The sequence below is a fragment of the Exophiala bonariae genome (genome assembly GCF_035927105.1).
Source record: "Exophiala bonariae strain CCFEE 5792 chromosome Unknown scaffold_3, whole genome shotgun sequence".
Classification (NCBI taxonomy): Eukaryota; Fungi; Ascomycota; class Eurotiomycetes; order Chaetothyriales; family Herpotrichiellaceae; genus Exophiala; species Exophiala bonariae.
Window position 1 is genome coordinate 533,661 of NW_027042478.1, and position 16,023 is coordinate 549,683.

A 16,023-nucleotide genomic window follows, 5' to 3' on the forward strand; every position below is an offset into this window, starting at 1 on the left:
CCTCGCTCGGGCGACATCCGTCTCCAAGAAATTGAGGTACCATGCACCAGCAATATTGAGGTTCAGCCAGTCAATGGTATTGTCGATATGAGCAAAACCCTTCCGCAACGTCGCATCTCGAGCTGTGGCTCCAGATAAAGAGTGAGACTGACCAAAAGCCGAGAGAATTCGAGCGGGTTCCCCCTTTCTGCGGTGTGAAGTCCATGGAGGCCAGTCCCGATAGTCAACAAGGAAGACTAAAGCAAGAGACTCTCTATCAGACTGGTATTCCAGTGTAACCTTTATCCATTTCCTCATCAGTTTCTCAAAGTGACCTCACATTGATGGCTCGCAGGGGCGATCAAAAAGTAATTCTCCAAAGCCATCGACTCTTCAGTGACCGAAGGAGCAAGTCGTGCGCCAGGGAGACTTCTAAAGAACTCTGCTACCGCTAATCTCATCTCCATTCTTGCCATATGAATACCTAGACAAGTTCGTGAGCCGAATCCAAAAGGCGAGTACATCGCCTTTGCTACCTCGGTAGACGTTGCTGGGATTCCTCCGGCGGGATTCTCCTTGTTTGGTATCCAACGGCCAGGATCGAATTTGAAAGGGTCGGGGAAGACGTTGGCATCTCGGTGAAGCGTGTAACTTTGTGTCGATACGACAGTTCCCTCGGGAAGGAAATGGCCTTTAAGGTGGGCGCCGTTCGGGGGAACCGTCCGAGGCAGACAGCCCGGTGCGGCACCATACAAACGTAACGTCTCTTCAATGATGCCATTGAGTACCGGCAGGCTCTCCAGTTCCGCATCCGTGAAGTCAGATGCTAGTCCGGCGACCTCGTGCTCGAGGGCATGCTGCCATTGCGGGTGGCAGAGAACTGCCCAAACCAAATACGTCAGCGTCACAGCAGTTGTATCAGAACCCGCCACGAGCAAGCCCTGGGCTTCGAGCAGGACGTCCGTTTCGTCCATGTAGCCCCCTTCCTTCTCGGCCTCTTTGTTTGAATTCGAAAAGATGGTCTTGTCATCGCCTGATGACCTGCTCATCTGCCGTGTTTCTAGCCCATATTTCATTAACAGTCCGGTCGAGTTGAAGACTTCTTGCCAGCTCTTGATAGGGATGTACTTTAAGATGGCTCGAATCCACGGTAATTCGAATCCAATCCCACTGCCCTTCAAATTCGATTGAAGGATACGAATATACTCATTAACCTACACTCGGTGGGATTAGAGCGGCGACAAGGGAATGGAAGGGCGTCTGGTGGACCGACTTACCTCTCCCCTCTCAATCATTTTGAAGGAGTCCCCAAACATCAGCAGAGCAGAGACATCAGTCGCCATGAATGTCCACCACTTGAGAATATCTGCATTTCCATGTTCGGCCTCCGACTTCATCCTAGCCACCACTTTCTGGACCATTGAGTGCACAGTTGACTCATAAGTCTGACGCAGATGTGATTTGGTGAAAGCACGAGCGAAGACTCTCCTCCGCGTGGAGTGCGCCTTGACATCGCTCATGGAGAAGAGAATCGGCCTCGGAAAATTCGTCGACTCGATATACCACGGGCTTTTGACGTATCCAGAATTGATCTTGTGGATTGTTGTCACCGACTCGGGATCTGAGATGGACACCTCATTGGGGCTAACGCGGACGAATTTTCCATACTTCTCATGTAGCGAATGTACGTAGTGGATACGTTGCCCTGTGATAGTGGCAAATTTGAGTGCCCAGTTTGACCATGCTGCATACCACGGTCCTGGTATTGACCTCAAGGGCGACCTGAAGTTGTGAACTGCTTTCTAACATGGGATTATCAGTGATCCGGTCATATTGTCCCTTTCTTGGGAGGAACCAACCTGAATTATCCTTAATATCAGGGCAAGAATGAGCACACAAGGTGCGACGTAGAAGGCATTGAACGATGCCATGTTGCGATATTCCGCGACTGTTTTCTGTGGACTCTCGTTCCGACATGGAACTTGACTGTAAAGTCCAAGTCGTGCTTTATCTACCGCATCTGCCCCGCTTTTTGCCCTCCCGGAGCCCAGATTCTGTTCGTCCGAATCATCATCCTACGGAAGTCACGATTCTGTAGAGGTAGAGCAAACCTCGGGACCCCACAAACTTCATATTCAACTCCGGAATGTGTGGAGACCAATCGGATCACGCTTTGATTTTGGCTGACCATTATAGCATCCCTGTTACATAAGCCTCGAATCTGGCTATTCCCTCGGGTTTGGCTCATGGTGTTACCCTAGTGCCCAGGGAAGGAGATGTATCTGCGCCCAAGACATTTGGAGTCTTCAAACAATGGCTCCAGCCGGTACTGTAATTGTTCAGGAGTCGTCTGAGCTGCATAATACCACGGTCGTTGGTGGCCTGTCCATTCCTGGACCCAACACGCCCAACTGACGGCGTATCTCATCTGTGTCAAATTGAGCTTCGACCGGTTCCAAGTAGCCGTAGGTTCTCTAGTCCTACATCGACGCTGAATTGACCGATCCCTTAACAGCAGTGGAAGAGCCGAAACGTAGAGAAGCCTCAACATGCCATGCTTGGATCCGTGTAATTGTACATACCTACCACTCATTCTGTGGGCTTAGGACAAGTTTGTCGTAATTCTGGTCTTGACTGAAAAAGAAGCCATCTGAGTCACTGAGACCATAATCGTGTTGTTGAAGGACCGTCATATTCATCAGTAGATAGCTTCTGCCGGTAAATAGGGCGCCGGATTGTTGACCAGACTATGAGAGGGTAGGTGCAAATAATTCCCGTTGCCTCACGAAACACAAGAAGAGATGTGACTAGTAAGCACAGCGGGATATTGCGGATCAAGAGCAGATACCAACACAGGCCTTTCTGTCATCAACCTCTTGGGGTGGCGATGAGTTCCAATACCGAGCAGAAGAGCATTGAAGTGGCAATGGAAAGCCACACACTATTGCCCTTACTGGTGCCAGAGGTTTTTCACGAAAAGCACGGAAACCTCACAGCAGCTGGTGTGACAATTGCAGTCTGAACTGTGATAGTGGTGCTTGATCCTGAGAACTTTCGAGACCAGGATATAAACTCGACAGCATTACTCGTCAGCCGAGTGCCGGATGAGAGCTTGGCTCTTGTACCAGTCTCTGCGCCTGATCTTGATGTAAGCCATCTAGACTTGATAGATCCAACAAAGACCCAATATCCTTGATCGAGACTACTGATTGTGAATAAGTTGAGACTTTTGGACGTGGATCTCGAGGCCAGAAACTAGAGAGACACTTGTTGGTTACGAGGCCGAGATAATAGGAGATTGACAGCGAGCAACTGCTGTCGTTGTGTCTTCGCTGGGCTCTCGTTCCTTGGTCTGGGGCCGTGGTGGATGGCGGCACGGGTCTTTAATGGCGGTCAACACCTGGTCAGATCCCGTTGGACCGTTCAAGGCAGCTTGTCTATAGTCAATTTTTGATGGTGCTCCTCACGTACCTTGCATCCTGCTAATGCTGGATTGGACCGCGGCTTTCGCATTCCCACAGGCTCACAGACTTGGAGCGCTCAGCCTGATCCCCAGAGAGGTCGAAGGTTGACATCATGCCAACTCAATGGCCTACAATTCAACCAGCGCTTCTCTGAATATGATTGAAAGGCAACATCTTTTTCCAGCCATTTCCCTGCGACAGCAGAATTTCCTGGTGATGGGTACAAGGAAAATATGGAAGGAAATTGTTGACCCGGCGCTCTTCGTCCCTAGAATGCTATATGGTGTTCAACATATCGAAGACAAAGGTAGCAATTGCAGATGTTGCAAATGTGTCAAATGGGCTCTGCCGTACAGCGCTGCTGCACATGTGAGAAGTTGATATAGCAAGCTCCAATCTGCATAACCGAAGCCGGCTCGCGTGGATCTACTCGCGGACATATTGTGCAACCATACTGCGGCACGTTTTCCCTTTCCAGTGATGCGAGAGGATAACAGCCTCTAGCCCGTTATATGACATGGTCATGATGGGCCTCGCGAGAGCTTCGCAAAAAATAACCCTAACTTCAAAGTAGAAGTAGCATGAAACTCGGAGAATGATGAGCAGGCTCGGCAAGGCTGGAGCGGCGTCTGCTCGCAGCCTCGCCAAGATTGTAGATCGACACTAACACAAATCGAGAAAGTTAGCCGCAGACATTTTTTGCGAACTTCGACGACTCGGAGCATGAGTCGATTGCAATCCTTGGTAGTTCATGATTTCTGTTGAACAAGAGACTCGCCGGCGTCATGGATACTGAAGAGAGGCCTAGCAAGCTCAGGAAGCTCGAGACCCACGTACAAGACACACCAAACTCACAACCATCTGCCGCTCTCTTGCCACGTTCAACGGAACATGCGCCCTCAGACCCAGAGAATAGTAAGCCACAGAAGCATGCTGCTGACGACGCAGATGCAAACGGTTCAGACTCGTGCACTAATTCAGATGTCGAACTCTCAATAAAAGAACAGGCAAAAGACCAAGATCCGCTCACCAAGGACGGCGAAGATGGTGCCAAACCCATGTCCAAAAACCAGCTCAAAAAGCAGCGCAAGAGAGACCAGTGGGAAGCAGGACGGGATTACCGGAAAGCCAAGCGGAAACAGAAGATACAGGAACGTAGACAACGGAAACGAGATGCGAGGGAGGAGGAGCGAGTCCAGCAAGAGAATGGCGGCGCCTCAGCCACAACAGCCCTTACCACCAAGCAACCGCTTCCTCGTCGACGCCCGGTCCTTCTTCCAATCACGATCATGATAGACTGTGGCTTTGACGACCTGATGATGGAGAAGGAGCGAATCTCCCTGGGTTCACAGCTCACACGTTCGTACTCGGACAATTGGCGTGCGCCCTTCCAGACCCATCTGGTGATCAGCTCATGGGGCGGGTTGCTGGAAGAGCGATTCAATACGGTGCTCAGAAAGTACCACTTGAATTGGAAGGGTGTGACGTTTGAAAAAGAAGGTTTCGTCGACGCGGCGCAGAAAGCTCACGAATTCATGCGGGGACCCAAGGGAGGCAAGTTGTTGGGCATCTTCAAACCCGCCGAAGCCGAACCTGAGGGGACGAACGGTAGCGAAGCACGTCAACCCTCGACTGATAAAGTACAGCCTCATCCTTCCACTACTCCAGGCGCCACTGACCCTTCCTCTACGACAAGTACCACATCCGGGAACCTTGATTCCGCACAACTCCAAGCACCACCCCCAACTCCTCCTGAGCAATCGCCCACATCTACGGCACCTTCACCAGACTCAGGCGAGATCATCTATCTAAGCTCCGACTCCCCCGACACGCTAAGCACCCTGCGGCCCTACTCGACCTACATCGTCGGCGGTCTAGTGGACAAGAACCGGCATAAGGGGATCTGCTATCGCACAGCGTGCGAGCGCGGCATCAAGACTGCGAAGCTGCCGATCGGCGAGTACTTGGAGATGCAATCGCGGAAGGTATTGACGACGAACCATGTCGTCGAAATTATGATCCGATACCTCGAGTGCGGGGATTGGGGAGAAGCATTCCTGAAAGTCATTCCTAAGCGGAAGGGTGGGAAGCTGAGAGGCCATGGGGATGGTAAGGATGCAGGTGATGGACATGATGACGGTGAAGATGTCGATGACGACGAGGATGATGAATATGGGGCCCTTGCAGATGACGATGCCGGGCATGCAATGAGTGAGCATATCGAAGGCGTCTCGTCAAGCGCAAACGCAGAGGTTTCGGTTATGGACGAAAAGTAGTATCTACTGGCTGATGTACTCAAGGTGTGGAGTCCATAAACGTTCAGTACAAAAATCCATCCCTCAACACAACAGCAAGCTGATGTTAACGACGTACATGCGTTCCAACGACGCTAAAGTGTTGCTATTTGTACGTCAAGAGACGATCATAATTTCCCACGCTATTCCGTCCGCTCAGAAAATGAACAAAGCCAGACTCCCCAAACGGCCAAACCACTGACAATCGACATTTCATGATCATCACAACATCACATAACCGAACAATTCTGAACAGTCTTGGTCATCGTCTCAAAGTACCCGGCTTCAGCATCCTCGTCCACCTGGAGTGTACCGGCTTTTCTAACAACACCCTTGACAGTGATACTTTGTTCGCCAGCACCATGCCACCATTTCATGATTTGCATGCCCTCACCGTCAACATCAACCACATCAATCCTCCATCGACCACCCGTGACACTGACGTCAATTTTGCCTGAGGGGTAGTGGAACTCTGGGAGGAAGATTTCAGTCGGGACGTCTTCTGTTGTAGGATTCGGTGCCGTAAGGCTGAATTTGAAGGTTGCGCTACGAAGGTCAAAGCCGTAGCTAACAACGTCACCCACCGTAGCGATGGGTGAGGGACGTACATAAGCTTCAGCAGATCGGAGGCCGTTAGGATTCGAGGTTGAGTCGGATGGTGCATTAGACCGTTGTTGAGTGATGGAAGGACTCCGGAGAGCATTCTTGAGGTTTGCTGGTGTCACTGTTGGTTCGGTGAGGGTTGTGTCAGAGGAAGACAGGTTTTTCTGCGGTAGTGAGAGTGTGGAGGGGTTGGCGGATGGTAGAGTTGATGAGCCGCTGGGTAATAGTTGATCGTCAAGAGATACAATGGACAAATCCTCGCCATTCCACATATCGCCCCATTGGTGGTTGTTCTATGTTAATTAGCAATGTCCTTGGATTCGGAGATACATGTGAGCATACCTGGCCAACGTATGTCCACCACGTGAACCCCTGAGCACCTGAACCTTCGACCGCAAAGTGGTTGGCGTCCAACGACGAGGTTTGACTTGAGTAGTCCCCTGTCTTATATGCATATTTGTCGTCCATATCATATGGAATACCAATCTCTGTGAACAATGTGGGATGATTACCCAAGTATTGCATGCCTTCCTCCCTGATAGCGATCAACTGATCCCGGAGGCAGTTTCGAATGGCAGTCTCGCCAAGCCGCACAGCGAACACTGGATTGGAGTAACGATGCCGTAGAAGGCCGAAGATGTCGACGTTGTAAAACTTGTTCCAATGCTTTTGAATTAGTGTAACACCATCATAGTAGTGCGTTGCGAAGATCAATCGTTGATCATCATCAGGCGTGCCTTTGATGTTCGGGGGAATTTCTAGGACAGCTGACTGGACTAGAATGATAGAGTTCTTGTGAATTGCTCGAATAGCATCTCTGTATTTGCGGAAGTGATGCATGTAGTAGAGGTTGGTGAATTTCTCGTAGTCCAGCTTCTCACCAGACTTGGGTATGCTAGCGAAGTAGTCTTTCTTCAACAGCAAATCCTGAGTTGGGTCCCACACGCCATTCTGTGCCCACAGACATTCGCCGAGTTTCCAGCCAGGGTCCCTTTTCCACCCATATTTCGTGTCATCATAATCTTTTGGCAACCAGGCCTGTACACCTTCTGGGTCGATCAGCTCTCTCCCACTTTTATACGGCCCAAAAGTATTGAAAGCGTATACATCAACCTCCACGGCACGACCAGACCCTGTAAGAATGGCTTGCCATGGAGTAGGACATGTGCCTTTCCTCATCTTTAATTCGTCCGGCAAGGCATCTAGGTCCTCCCATCCGACCAGTCCTCGATGCGGCTCGTTCATGGTTTCCCACCCGATGATACATTCGTCTTCTAGCCCACCTGCTTCATGGATGCGTTGTGCGAGGTGTGCACAAGCCCCAATGAAGTGATCTGTGAGGTAATCTTGAATATTCTTTCCGTCAATAATGGCATTCGGCGCCAGGTCTTTTCCAGCATAGAAGAGGGTAAATGTTGTCTCACACGCTAAACGCGTATAATTCGTAGGCCATAGCATTTTGGGATATTCTGCAGGGTTTGGCCATGTATTGTGAACGACGGCAGCTTGATTGACAGTAAAGGTTCTGGGATCAAGACCGCAGGCATATAGGGTCCAAAGAGGAGCTCCTGAGCCACCGCTGAACCTTGACCAGACATCCTGATGTGGGTCCATGAATACATAGAGACCATATGATTTTGCGATTCTCAAGATTTTGATCGTATGCTCGATAAATGGTTCGTCATACTTCCCAGGGCCGGCATGCTCCAAAGCCTCCCATGTGAAAATGTATCGAACAACGTTATAACCCCATCTTTTTAACCTCGCAAAGTGAACGTGTGCCTCCTCCTCATTAAATGGTCGTCCAACGAATGAAACATTCTCGGCACCGTCAAAGAAATCGTCCGACTTATGGGATGGTTGATCCGGATAACGAGGGAACTTGCAATCGCCGGCAACGTTGATACCTCTGAAGGTCACCTCTCGATCACTTGAGTCGCGCAAACGGATGCCATCAATTCGGATGCCTTGAAGGGCCATCTTGGGCGACCAAATATGAGTTGAACGGCGGCAGCATGCGGCAAGTGTGTTTGATGTTGCAACACAGCTTCTTGTCTTTGATTTCAGGAGCAAGCGAGCACAGGATTGTGCGGAATATATTATGTAGAGAGACAGGGCCTCTGTCGTGGTTATATAGTACAAATCAAGTGAACGAGACTGCTAGATCCTGATTAATTTCATGGCCATCGTGGTCATGTTCTTGGATGATGGCATCGCTCCCGTAAATCAACTACGGTTGCGTATTCGTAATCGTACGGTATTTCCGGATATGGTACCAAACTGCGCAGGCCATCTGAATGCTCCGCCACATCTGCATGATCGCACGATATTGCCAGTTTAAGGCAGGCTTCAGTCCGCTTTCAATGTGATGACGACCACTCATCCACTATTCAGGCATGTTTATCTGATATGAAAGTGAAGTGAGTCTTAGGAGACCGAGATTGAATTGTGTAGATTGGACCTAAAAATGTCCCCTGCACTGAACCTAGGCTCCTACGCACCATCCACGTACACCCAAGATTCGTGTGACCCTTGATATCAAACTTTCACAATTTTCTTTGACCCCTGTCCAACTAAGAACTGATACGAAGGTACGTCTTTCGAATGCTGACCGCCTGGCATGGCCCCAGCGAAAGTAGCTTTGAAGGCTATCAAGGCTTCTCTTGATGCCAGTCAATTTGCCAAGGCCGCTGAACAGGCTGAAGACTTGATCAAGGAAGACGGCAACAATCACACAGCCCTGTTATTTTTAGGGTTTGCGAGAGAAAAGCTCGGTGATTTTGATGCCGCAGAAAAGGCAATTGAGAAAGCTGCCCATCTCAAGCCACAAGATGCTCAGGCATACAAGGGTCTCATCACACTGTACGAGAAGCAGGCCAGTCTCAAGCTCAACCAATATCATGATGCTGCTTTCCGCTTGGCAAGTTTGTACGCTCAAGCTGATGACAGGCTCCAATGTCAATCGGTAATTGACAAGTATGAGCTATTCGCCAAGAAATACGGAAGTCCTTCGCAGTATCGTAAAGCCTTGGAACTGATACTGCCAACATCAAACCTCTATCCTATTCTCGAAGGCCGCGTTCTTCAACCCAGCCTAGCGTACCAACGTATTCTCGAATCTGCGCAGGCTGAAGAGAAGGAATGGATCAATTCCCAAATTGGAGAGAGACGAACACGTATAGGCTCCAAGATCGACCAGGTGACCCGACAGGTCAAGTATGAAGCAATTAGCAAGTTTCAAATCGAGCAGAAATACGCAGCAGTTATCGACTGGACCAGAGATGATGATGCCCGTCATGATATCGAACAAAAGCTCTTCCAGCGTATGTACGACAATCTCCTCGTACTCCCAAGCGGAGCCAAGACCGAGCAACGAGATAAAGTCCTCAATATGGCAAATGGCATGGTAATCATCAAACAGCCATATCCACTGGCGTGGAAGATAGCCCTTGAATGGGTGGATGCAGAAGAAATCGACCATTGGGACGTCAATATCTTTCGTGACTACATCGAGTATTTTCCCGATGAGGGCCTCAGTAAAATTCTCAGAGGTTTTCTTGACAGCGATGCCTCACCCTTCCCATACGTGCCTACAGAGGGCGAAGAGTCAAACAATAATGGAGAGGATGCACCCATCCGCCTGTCTGAAGCAGAACAATTGATTATCATGAATGAGGGCTTGGAGGACGCATCTGACTCACTTCTGGGCCATCGACTGCTGGCCTATACCTACTTGCGCCTCGAAGAATGGCAGAGTGCAGTGGACATCGCCCGCAAAGCGCAGACTCTACATATCAATGCACAGACACAATTCTCGATCGACTTACAAAACAGCCTCGATGGAGTCAACCTCATCCTCGCAAATACACTCATCACCTTTCAATCACCAAGGCATCACCCCGAGGCCAAGGATCTCTTCCAAGAAATCATTCACCGTAAACCACTGCTGACACCGGCACTCTTGGGCGTCGGACTGATCTACGAAGACGACGAGGACCATGCGGAGGCCGTCAAATTCCTCGAGCAAGCCGCTCAGCGCGATCCTGATAATGTCCGGATCAAACTGGAGCTGGCGTGGTGTAGAGCGCAAAACGGAGAAGTGCAGACCGGTCTGGACGAGCTCCAGAGTGTCCTCTCGTCGATCGAAGCAGAGAAAGTCAAGAACCAGCCCATGAAATCTGTCACACTGTATCGAATCGCCTATTGCCTGTGGCAGATGAATACCTCTTCAACCGCTCGCAAAGACAAGTCTGGCCCATATCGCTACCTCATAGACTCTATCAAATCGAACTCTAACTATGCTCCAGCCTATACTCTCCTTGGCATCTACTTTCAAGACTACGGCAAGAGCAAAGCCCGGGCACGAGTAGCTTTGCAGAAAGCATTCGAACTCTCCACATCAGAACTCGAAGCCGCACATCGCCTCGCTAAAGCATTCTCATCCACATCGGAATGGGACCTGGTAGAACTCGTGGCTCAACGAGTGGTCACATCCGGCAAAGCGCGACCAGCGCCGGGATCGAAGAAGCAGGCGTACAGCTGGCCGTACGCAGCGCTGGGAGTTGTACAGATGAACAAACAGCAGTACACACAGAGCATTTTGTCGTTTCAATCCGCATTGAGAATCTCCCCGAATGATTACTATTCCTGGGTTGGCTTGGGTGAGAGCTATCACAGTGCAGGCCGCCATATTGCTGCGACGAGAGCGTTTGCCAAGGCTGAGAGCATCGAACATGGTCTGCCAGCTGACGAGACTTGGTTCGCGAAGTACATGCTCGCAAACGTGCAACGAGAAATGGGCGCTTTCGACGAAGCAATCACTGCTTACCAGGGTGTCCTCGCTCTCAAGCCAGGCGAATTCGGTGTGCTGATCGCACTGCTTCAAACAATATCAGAAAGCGCATGGGCAAAAGTTGCGTTGGGGATGTTTGGCGAAGCATCCAGACTTGCCGCTCACGCACTCGACGTTGCTGAAGAGATCGTACTGCAGAACACCGATATCTTCAACCTGTGGAAGTCTGTTGGTGACGCATGCGCTGTCCTCGGCCATGTCAAGAAATTCACTGCAGCCGCTGCAAATCTCGAGACTATCATCTCGCTGCTACAGACTGGAGAAAATGCCAGCTCTGACAATCTTAGCGAGGTGGATAAACTCGATATCGACCTGTTGTCCAGGAAGGACGACAAGGAAGCCGAGTCCGACGAGCTTTCATGTCCTAACAACAACATCGCAGATCAATGGCTCATTGCATCCGTCCTCGCGCACAAGCGTGGCGTCGCTGCATCAGCCAACGACACCCACGCTCGAGCCGTGAGCTGGTACAATCTTGGCTGGGCGGAACACCGAGCACATGTCTCCATGTCCACATCCGACACAAGCTCTCAGCAGGGGAAGAAATCGCAGCGCTTCCTACGCGCCGCGATGAAATGCTTCAAACGCGCAATCGAGCTCGAAGCCGGAAACTCGGAGTTCTGGAACGCCCTGGGCGTTGTGACCATGACGCTCAGCCCGAAAGTATCGCAGCACTCGTTCGTGCGGAGCTTGCATCTGAATGACCACAGTGCAAGGACGTGGACTGATCTGGGAGTGTTGTATTTGATCAACAACGACAATGAGCTTGCGAATAATGCGTTCACGCGAGCGCAATCTGAAGATCCAGAGTATGCAGATGCGTGGATTGGGCAGGGGATCCTGGCGACATTATTTGGCAAAGTGCAGGAGGCGAGAGGATTGTTCATGCATGCTTTTGAAATTGCGGACTCGTCTCTACTCCCTGCGAAACGCTATTTCCCTCTTTCAGCTTTCGACCACCTTCTCAAGGACCCTTCGAGATCTCTGGAAGTCAGCACGCTTCTTCAACCGCTATTCGCCCTGCGTCAATTACACACCCAGACACCCGGTGACACAGTGGCCACTCATCTGATGGCATTGTTCGCAGAACGAGTCAGCGACTTTTCTACCAGTGCCGAAGCTCTCGAGGAAGTATGCGCTGCAGCTGAAGCGGAATACGAGAAATCCGAGTCCAACGAGTTATTAGTGAGATTCGCCCAGGCCAAAGCAGATCTCGCTCGAGTACAACTAGGGAATTCCGAATTCGAACCAGCAATTAGCAATGCGGAGACGGCTCTTGACCTCTCTGGCGACGCGGATGACTTCGGTCCTGCGTACGCTGACATCCGACGCAAATGGAGGCTCTCGGCACACATCACAGCTGGTCTTGCGCACAGCCATCTCAAAGGAGTCGAAAACTCGATCAAGTTGTTCCAAGCTGCGCTCGAGGAATCCGACCACGCTCCGGACGTGGTGTGCATGCTGGCTCAGGTCTTGTGGGCGAAAGGTGGCGAAGCGGAGAAGGACGCAGCGCGGTCTCAGCTGTTTGACGTGATTGAAAGTCACCCAGATCATGTCCAAGCAGTCGCATTGCTGGGGGTCACGGGCCTGCTCGACGCGGATGAAGATGTGCTGGAGGCGGTAGAGGACAGCCTGAAGACGTTGAGGCAGAGTGATAACATCACTGTGTTTGACAAGATCCAGGTCACGAAAGTCCTAGCAGGTCTCATTGGCTGCAATTCCCAGCGTCGCGATGGCTCACAAAGTAAAGAGGATCGAATGGCTGTCGTTACCGACGCGCTCTATGGGATCATGCTCGCGCCCAGTCAACCACAAGGCTGGATGGAATTGTCCCAGGCAGTGGGAGGGGACGCCGCATCCGACTCATCGTATGCTGCTGAGATGGCAGTGCTCAACGGACACAAAATGGTGCCTCCGGGTGGAAGTCTTGCTGCTGACGATCTGTCGAGAGCATATGAAGGCACGGGCCGTGCTGAAGATTTGTTGAAGGCGAAGATGTTGGCGCCGTGGGTTGTGGACATCGCGGTCGATTCATCATAGTTGATGTCTTTTCGAAATATGTAGGACTCGCTCCTGACTTCAAGGTGACGTCCAGGATATTGTATGATTTTACGACCCGGGATCCAGTTCAGTTCAGAAGCTGACGCTGACGCTGAAGTGTATCATCGACCTTGGTGCAACCCACAGAGTCCATGGGTCAGTAGCAATTGACCAAGTACTGGTTTCTAGCTCATTGAGAGTGAGCCAGAACTTGAGTACCCATAAATCCGATTCCCATGTAATCCATCCATCCCTTCAATAACTCGTTTCTTCGTGTACTCCTCCGTGCCTGCCCAATTCCAACCCCATCCCCATATTCCCATTCCCACGATATCAACCCGCCGCGGCACCCGAAGCCCCTTCAACCACCAGGGCCAACAGCCTCTCCTTCCTCTCCGCCTTCCACTTCCTATCCCAAGTATCGACCTTGCCACCCAGCACGACACAATCCTCCGGCCTCAGCATGACGACACCTCTCCGCACCGCTGTCCCCGGCCGAAGCAACAGCTTACATCCGATGAGCATTCCGGGATCCTCGATCGGCATGTTCTGCAGGGGAGCCTGAGCCTGGTTCATCGCTGCAGTAGTAGTAGCAGCAGCAGCCGACGCAGACGCAGACGCAGAAGCGGCGATCGAGAGCGCGATCTTCGGGACCTTGACCACTTCGAAGGCGAACACCTGGGTGCCCCGGGCGTCCTGCACGAGCAGTTTATGCGGTCCACTGGTGAGTTTCTTGGCCGTAGCTGTCGCCGTGGGAGCGGTCGAACCAGACGTAGAAGTAGACGTAGTCGAATTTCCTCCACCACCGCCACCAACATCCTCAGCAACGGTACGGATGACCTCGCGACCACGGACCTCCTCGCCGCGCTCGACGCGCTCGATCGCCTCGACCTGGCTCCACTTACTGCTGCCGACGTCGACGACGTCGAGGACCTGCACGACGACGGCGCCGTCGAGCCGCCGTTCCTTGACCGTGACTTCGGCGACGTCGGCGGGCAAGACGTCCAATGCCTGTTGGCAGAGCGACGTGCGGATGTCGCTGGCCAGGACCCGGAAGTGCGCCGTCGACGTCAGTGCCGGCAGAGGGGGGAGTGTTGCGTTCGGCCCCCGCGACGACAGGAACTCGCTCAGCCATCCTGGCGACACCGCAAGGTGGTGCCGCGTGAGGAGTGACGTGCTGAGCTGCGCGTGCAGTGGGTGTAGGGTTGCTGGCGGTGCTGGTGGTGGTGGTGGCATTTTCCCTCTTCTATCGTTTTGGCCCCTGTCTGCTTGACTGTTTATAATGTCAAGATTTGAAAATTGAGCCTCTTTTGTCCCTACTAATGATTCAATTTCCAGTTCAGCATCAAATCCTGGGTTTTTTTTATGTGAGTGGTGAGAAGAGGCAGCCTTGCGTTTTTCACGACGCGTCGAGGAGGGATGGTACAATAGCTAGCCAGCCCCGCGTCAACCGCTGCAAACTGCCTCCAGAGTTTTTGGTCCGGACATTGTGTGCTTATCCGTCGATAAATAACACTGGAGTTTGTCGTTTCGTGGTATTGCTGTAATTGTCCAAAGATGTCGACAGCAGATTGGAAGCCGGCCGGAGGCACTGATGGTGAATTGAAAAAAGAAGTTCCAGCGAACATACGACCTTGCGGCAACAACCCCCAGGAGAAGGCCTCTAGTACAATTAGGGTTTGTCTTGCTCGGTGGTTCAATATGACTACTGGAGGGGTTGATAACACCACTCAGTGTAGATGAACGACTTCATATGTTAAAGCGAGGTTCACTCTGAGATCAATTGGAACGAGAAGAAGTAAAGTGGTTGATTTGAGCTCTTGACGGTCTCTTCCTGACCTTGGGTTATCTCAACTGGTATCGTGAGTAGACAAATAGCATACTGTCCTCCTTCTATTTATGTTTTATCATAAGTCATTCTCAAGCAATTAACTTTTGCACCCGATGATGTCGTGATATTGTGCCTTGCCTCCAAACTTTTTAGTAGTCATAAACATTGTCATATACATCATGTCTCATCAAAATGACTTTGAGAAGTGATTCCTCCTCCAAACAGTCCTCTCGACTTGCAGATCAACATCAAATGGCAGACCAGAACTCCCACTGGAAGGAATGCCCAACTGGATGAGATCTGTTTCAAGTTGTTCTAGACCAGCGACCAAGCTCTCTCACAACTCTGGTCTTGAACCAGTAGGGCGGAGCAAGAATTAAGCAGTTGCACGGCAGACTCACGTGACACCCGGAATCCTTCACGTGCCAGTGCTCCGGCGGAGGAACCGTAGGCTTTTTGCATGGCTTGCGTCCCGAGATTCTGCCTTGGACGGTTGAACCAAGTGATCTCGGCCACGTACGAAGTATATTCACAAGCCACACTGTCTCATCGTCGATCTTAACCAGTTTTCCACCGATTCTGGCAAAATTTGTGCCCGGCCAATTGTCACCAGGAAAGCTTTTTATCCGACGCAAAATACCCGACCCTGATTGTACTTGGTCCTCGTAATCGTAGATTGGGCATGATGTGCACCAACGTTGCAACACGGAGTTCGGGACGACGTGGTGGTTGTAGCGGAACGATGTGTCAATTCGGAATATGTATCCGCTAAAGTGAGGTTGCATGGAATTTTGAGCCGAAAGATCCAATCAAAATGATGGTGCTTTACCGAGGCGGAGGGAGAGAGAAGAGCGGTGGTTTTCATCCGAACCCACGTCGGAGGCTCCACAAAGCCCTGCATAAGCGTCACAAAGCATTGGCGCCCCCTGCTTCCCACATTTCTTTTCATTTTTGCCAGTT

General features: G+C 51.2%; 5 protein-coding genes across 5 annotated transcripts; 2 read left to right on the forward strand and 3 right to left on the reverse strand.

Moving 5' to 3' along the window:
- Positions 1-296: 296 nt before the first annotated feature.
- Positions 297-1,910, reverse strand: LTR84_007718 (uncharacterized protein; the record flags this gene model as incomplete). Its single annotated transcript, XM_064851270.1, has 3 exons — positions 297-1,193; positions 1,257-1,781; positions 1,839-1,910. The coding sequence occupies 3 exons, from the start codon at positions 1,908-1,910 to the stop codon at positions 297-299; spliced, it is 1,494 nt and encodes a 497-aa protein (XP_064710273.1).
- Positions 1,911-4,228: 2,318 nt separating this feature from the next.
- On the forward strand, positions 4,229-5,719 carry LTR84_007719 (uncharacterized protein; the record flags this gene model as incomplete). Its single annotated transcript, XM_064851271.1, has 1 exon — positions 4,229-5,719. The coding sequence occupies one exon, from the start codon at positions 4,229-4,231 to the stop codon at positions 5,717-5,719; it is 1,491 nt and encodes a 496-aa protein (XP_064710274.1).
- A 248-nt stretch (positions 5,720-5,967) lies between these two features.
- On the reverse strand, positions 5,968-8,320 carry LTR84_007720 (uncharacterized protein; the record flags this gene model as incomplete). Its single annotated transcript, XM_064851272.1, has 2 exons — positions 5,968-6,633; positions 6,683-8,320. 2 exons carry the CDS (start codon positions 8,318-8,320, stop codon positions 5,968-5,970), a joined length of 2,304 nt encoding a protein of 767 aa, XP_064710275.1.
- Positions 8,321-8,960: 640 nt separating this feature from the next.
- On the forward strand, positions 8,961-13,232 carry LTR84_007721 (uncharacterized protein; the record flags this gene model as incomplete). The annotated part of the gene is made up of 1 exon (XM_064851273.1): positions 8,961-13,232. The coding sequence occupies one exon, from the start codon at positions 8,961-8,963 to the stop codon at positions 13,230-13,232; it is 4,272 nt and encodes a 1,423-aa protein (XP_064710276.1).
- A 333-nt stretch (positions 13,233-13,565) lies between these two features.
- Positions 13,566-14,468, reverse strand: LTR84_007722 (uncharacterized protein; the record flags this gene model as incomplete). The annotated part of the gene is made up of 1 exon (XM_064851274.1): positions 13,566-14,468. The coding sequence occupies one exon, from the start codon at positions 14,466-14,468 to the stop codon at positions 13,566-13,568; it is 903 nt and encodes a 300-aa protein (XP_064710277.1).
- Between the last annotated feature and the right edge of the window lie 1,555 nt (positions 14,469-16,023).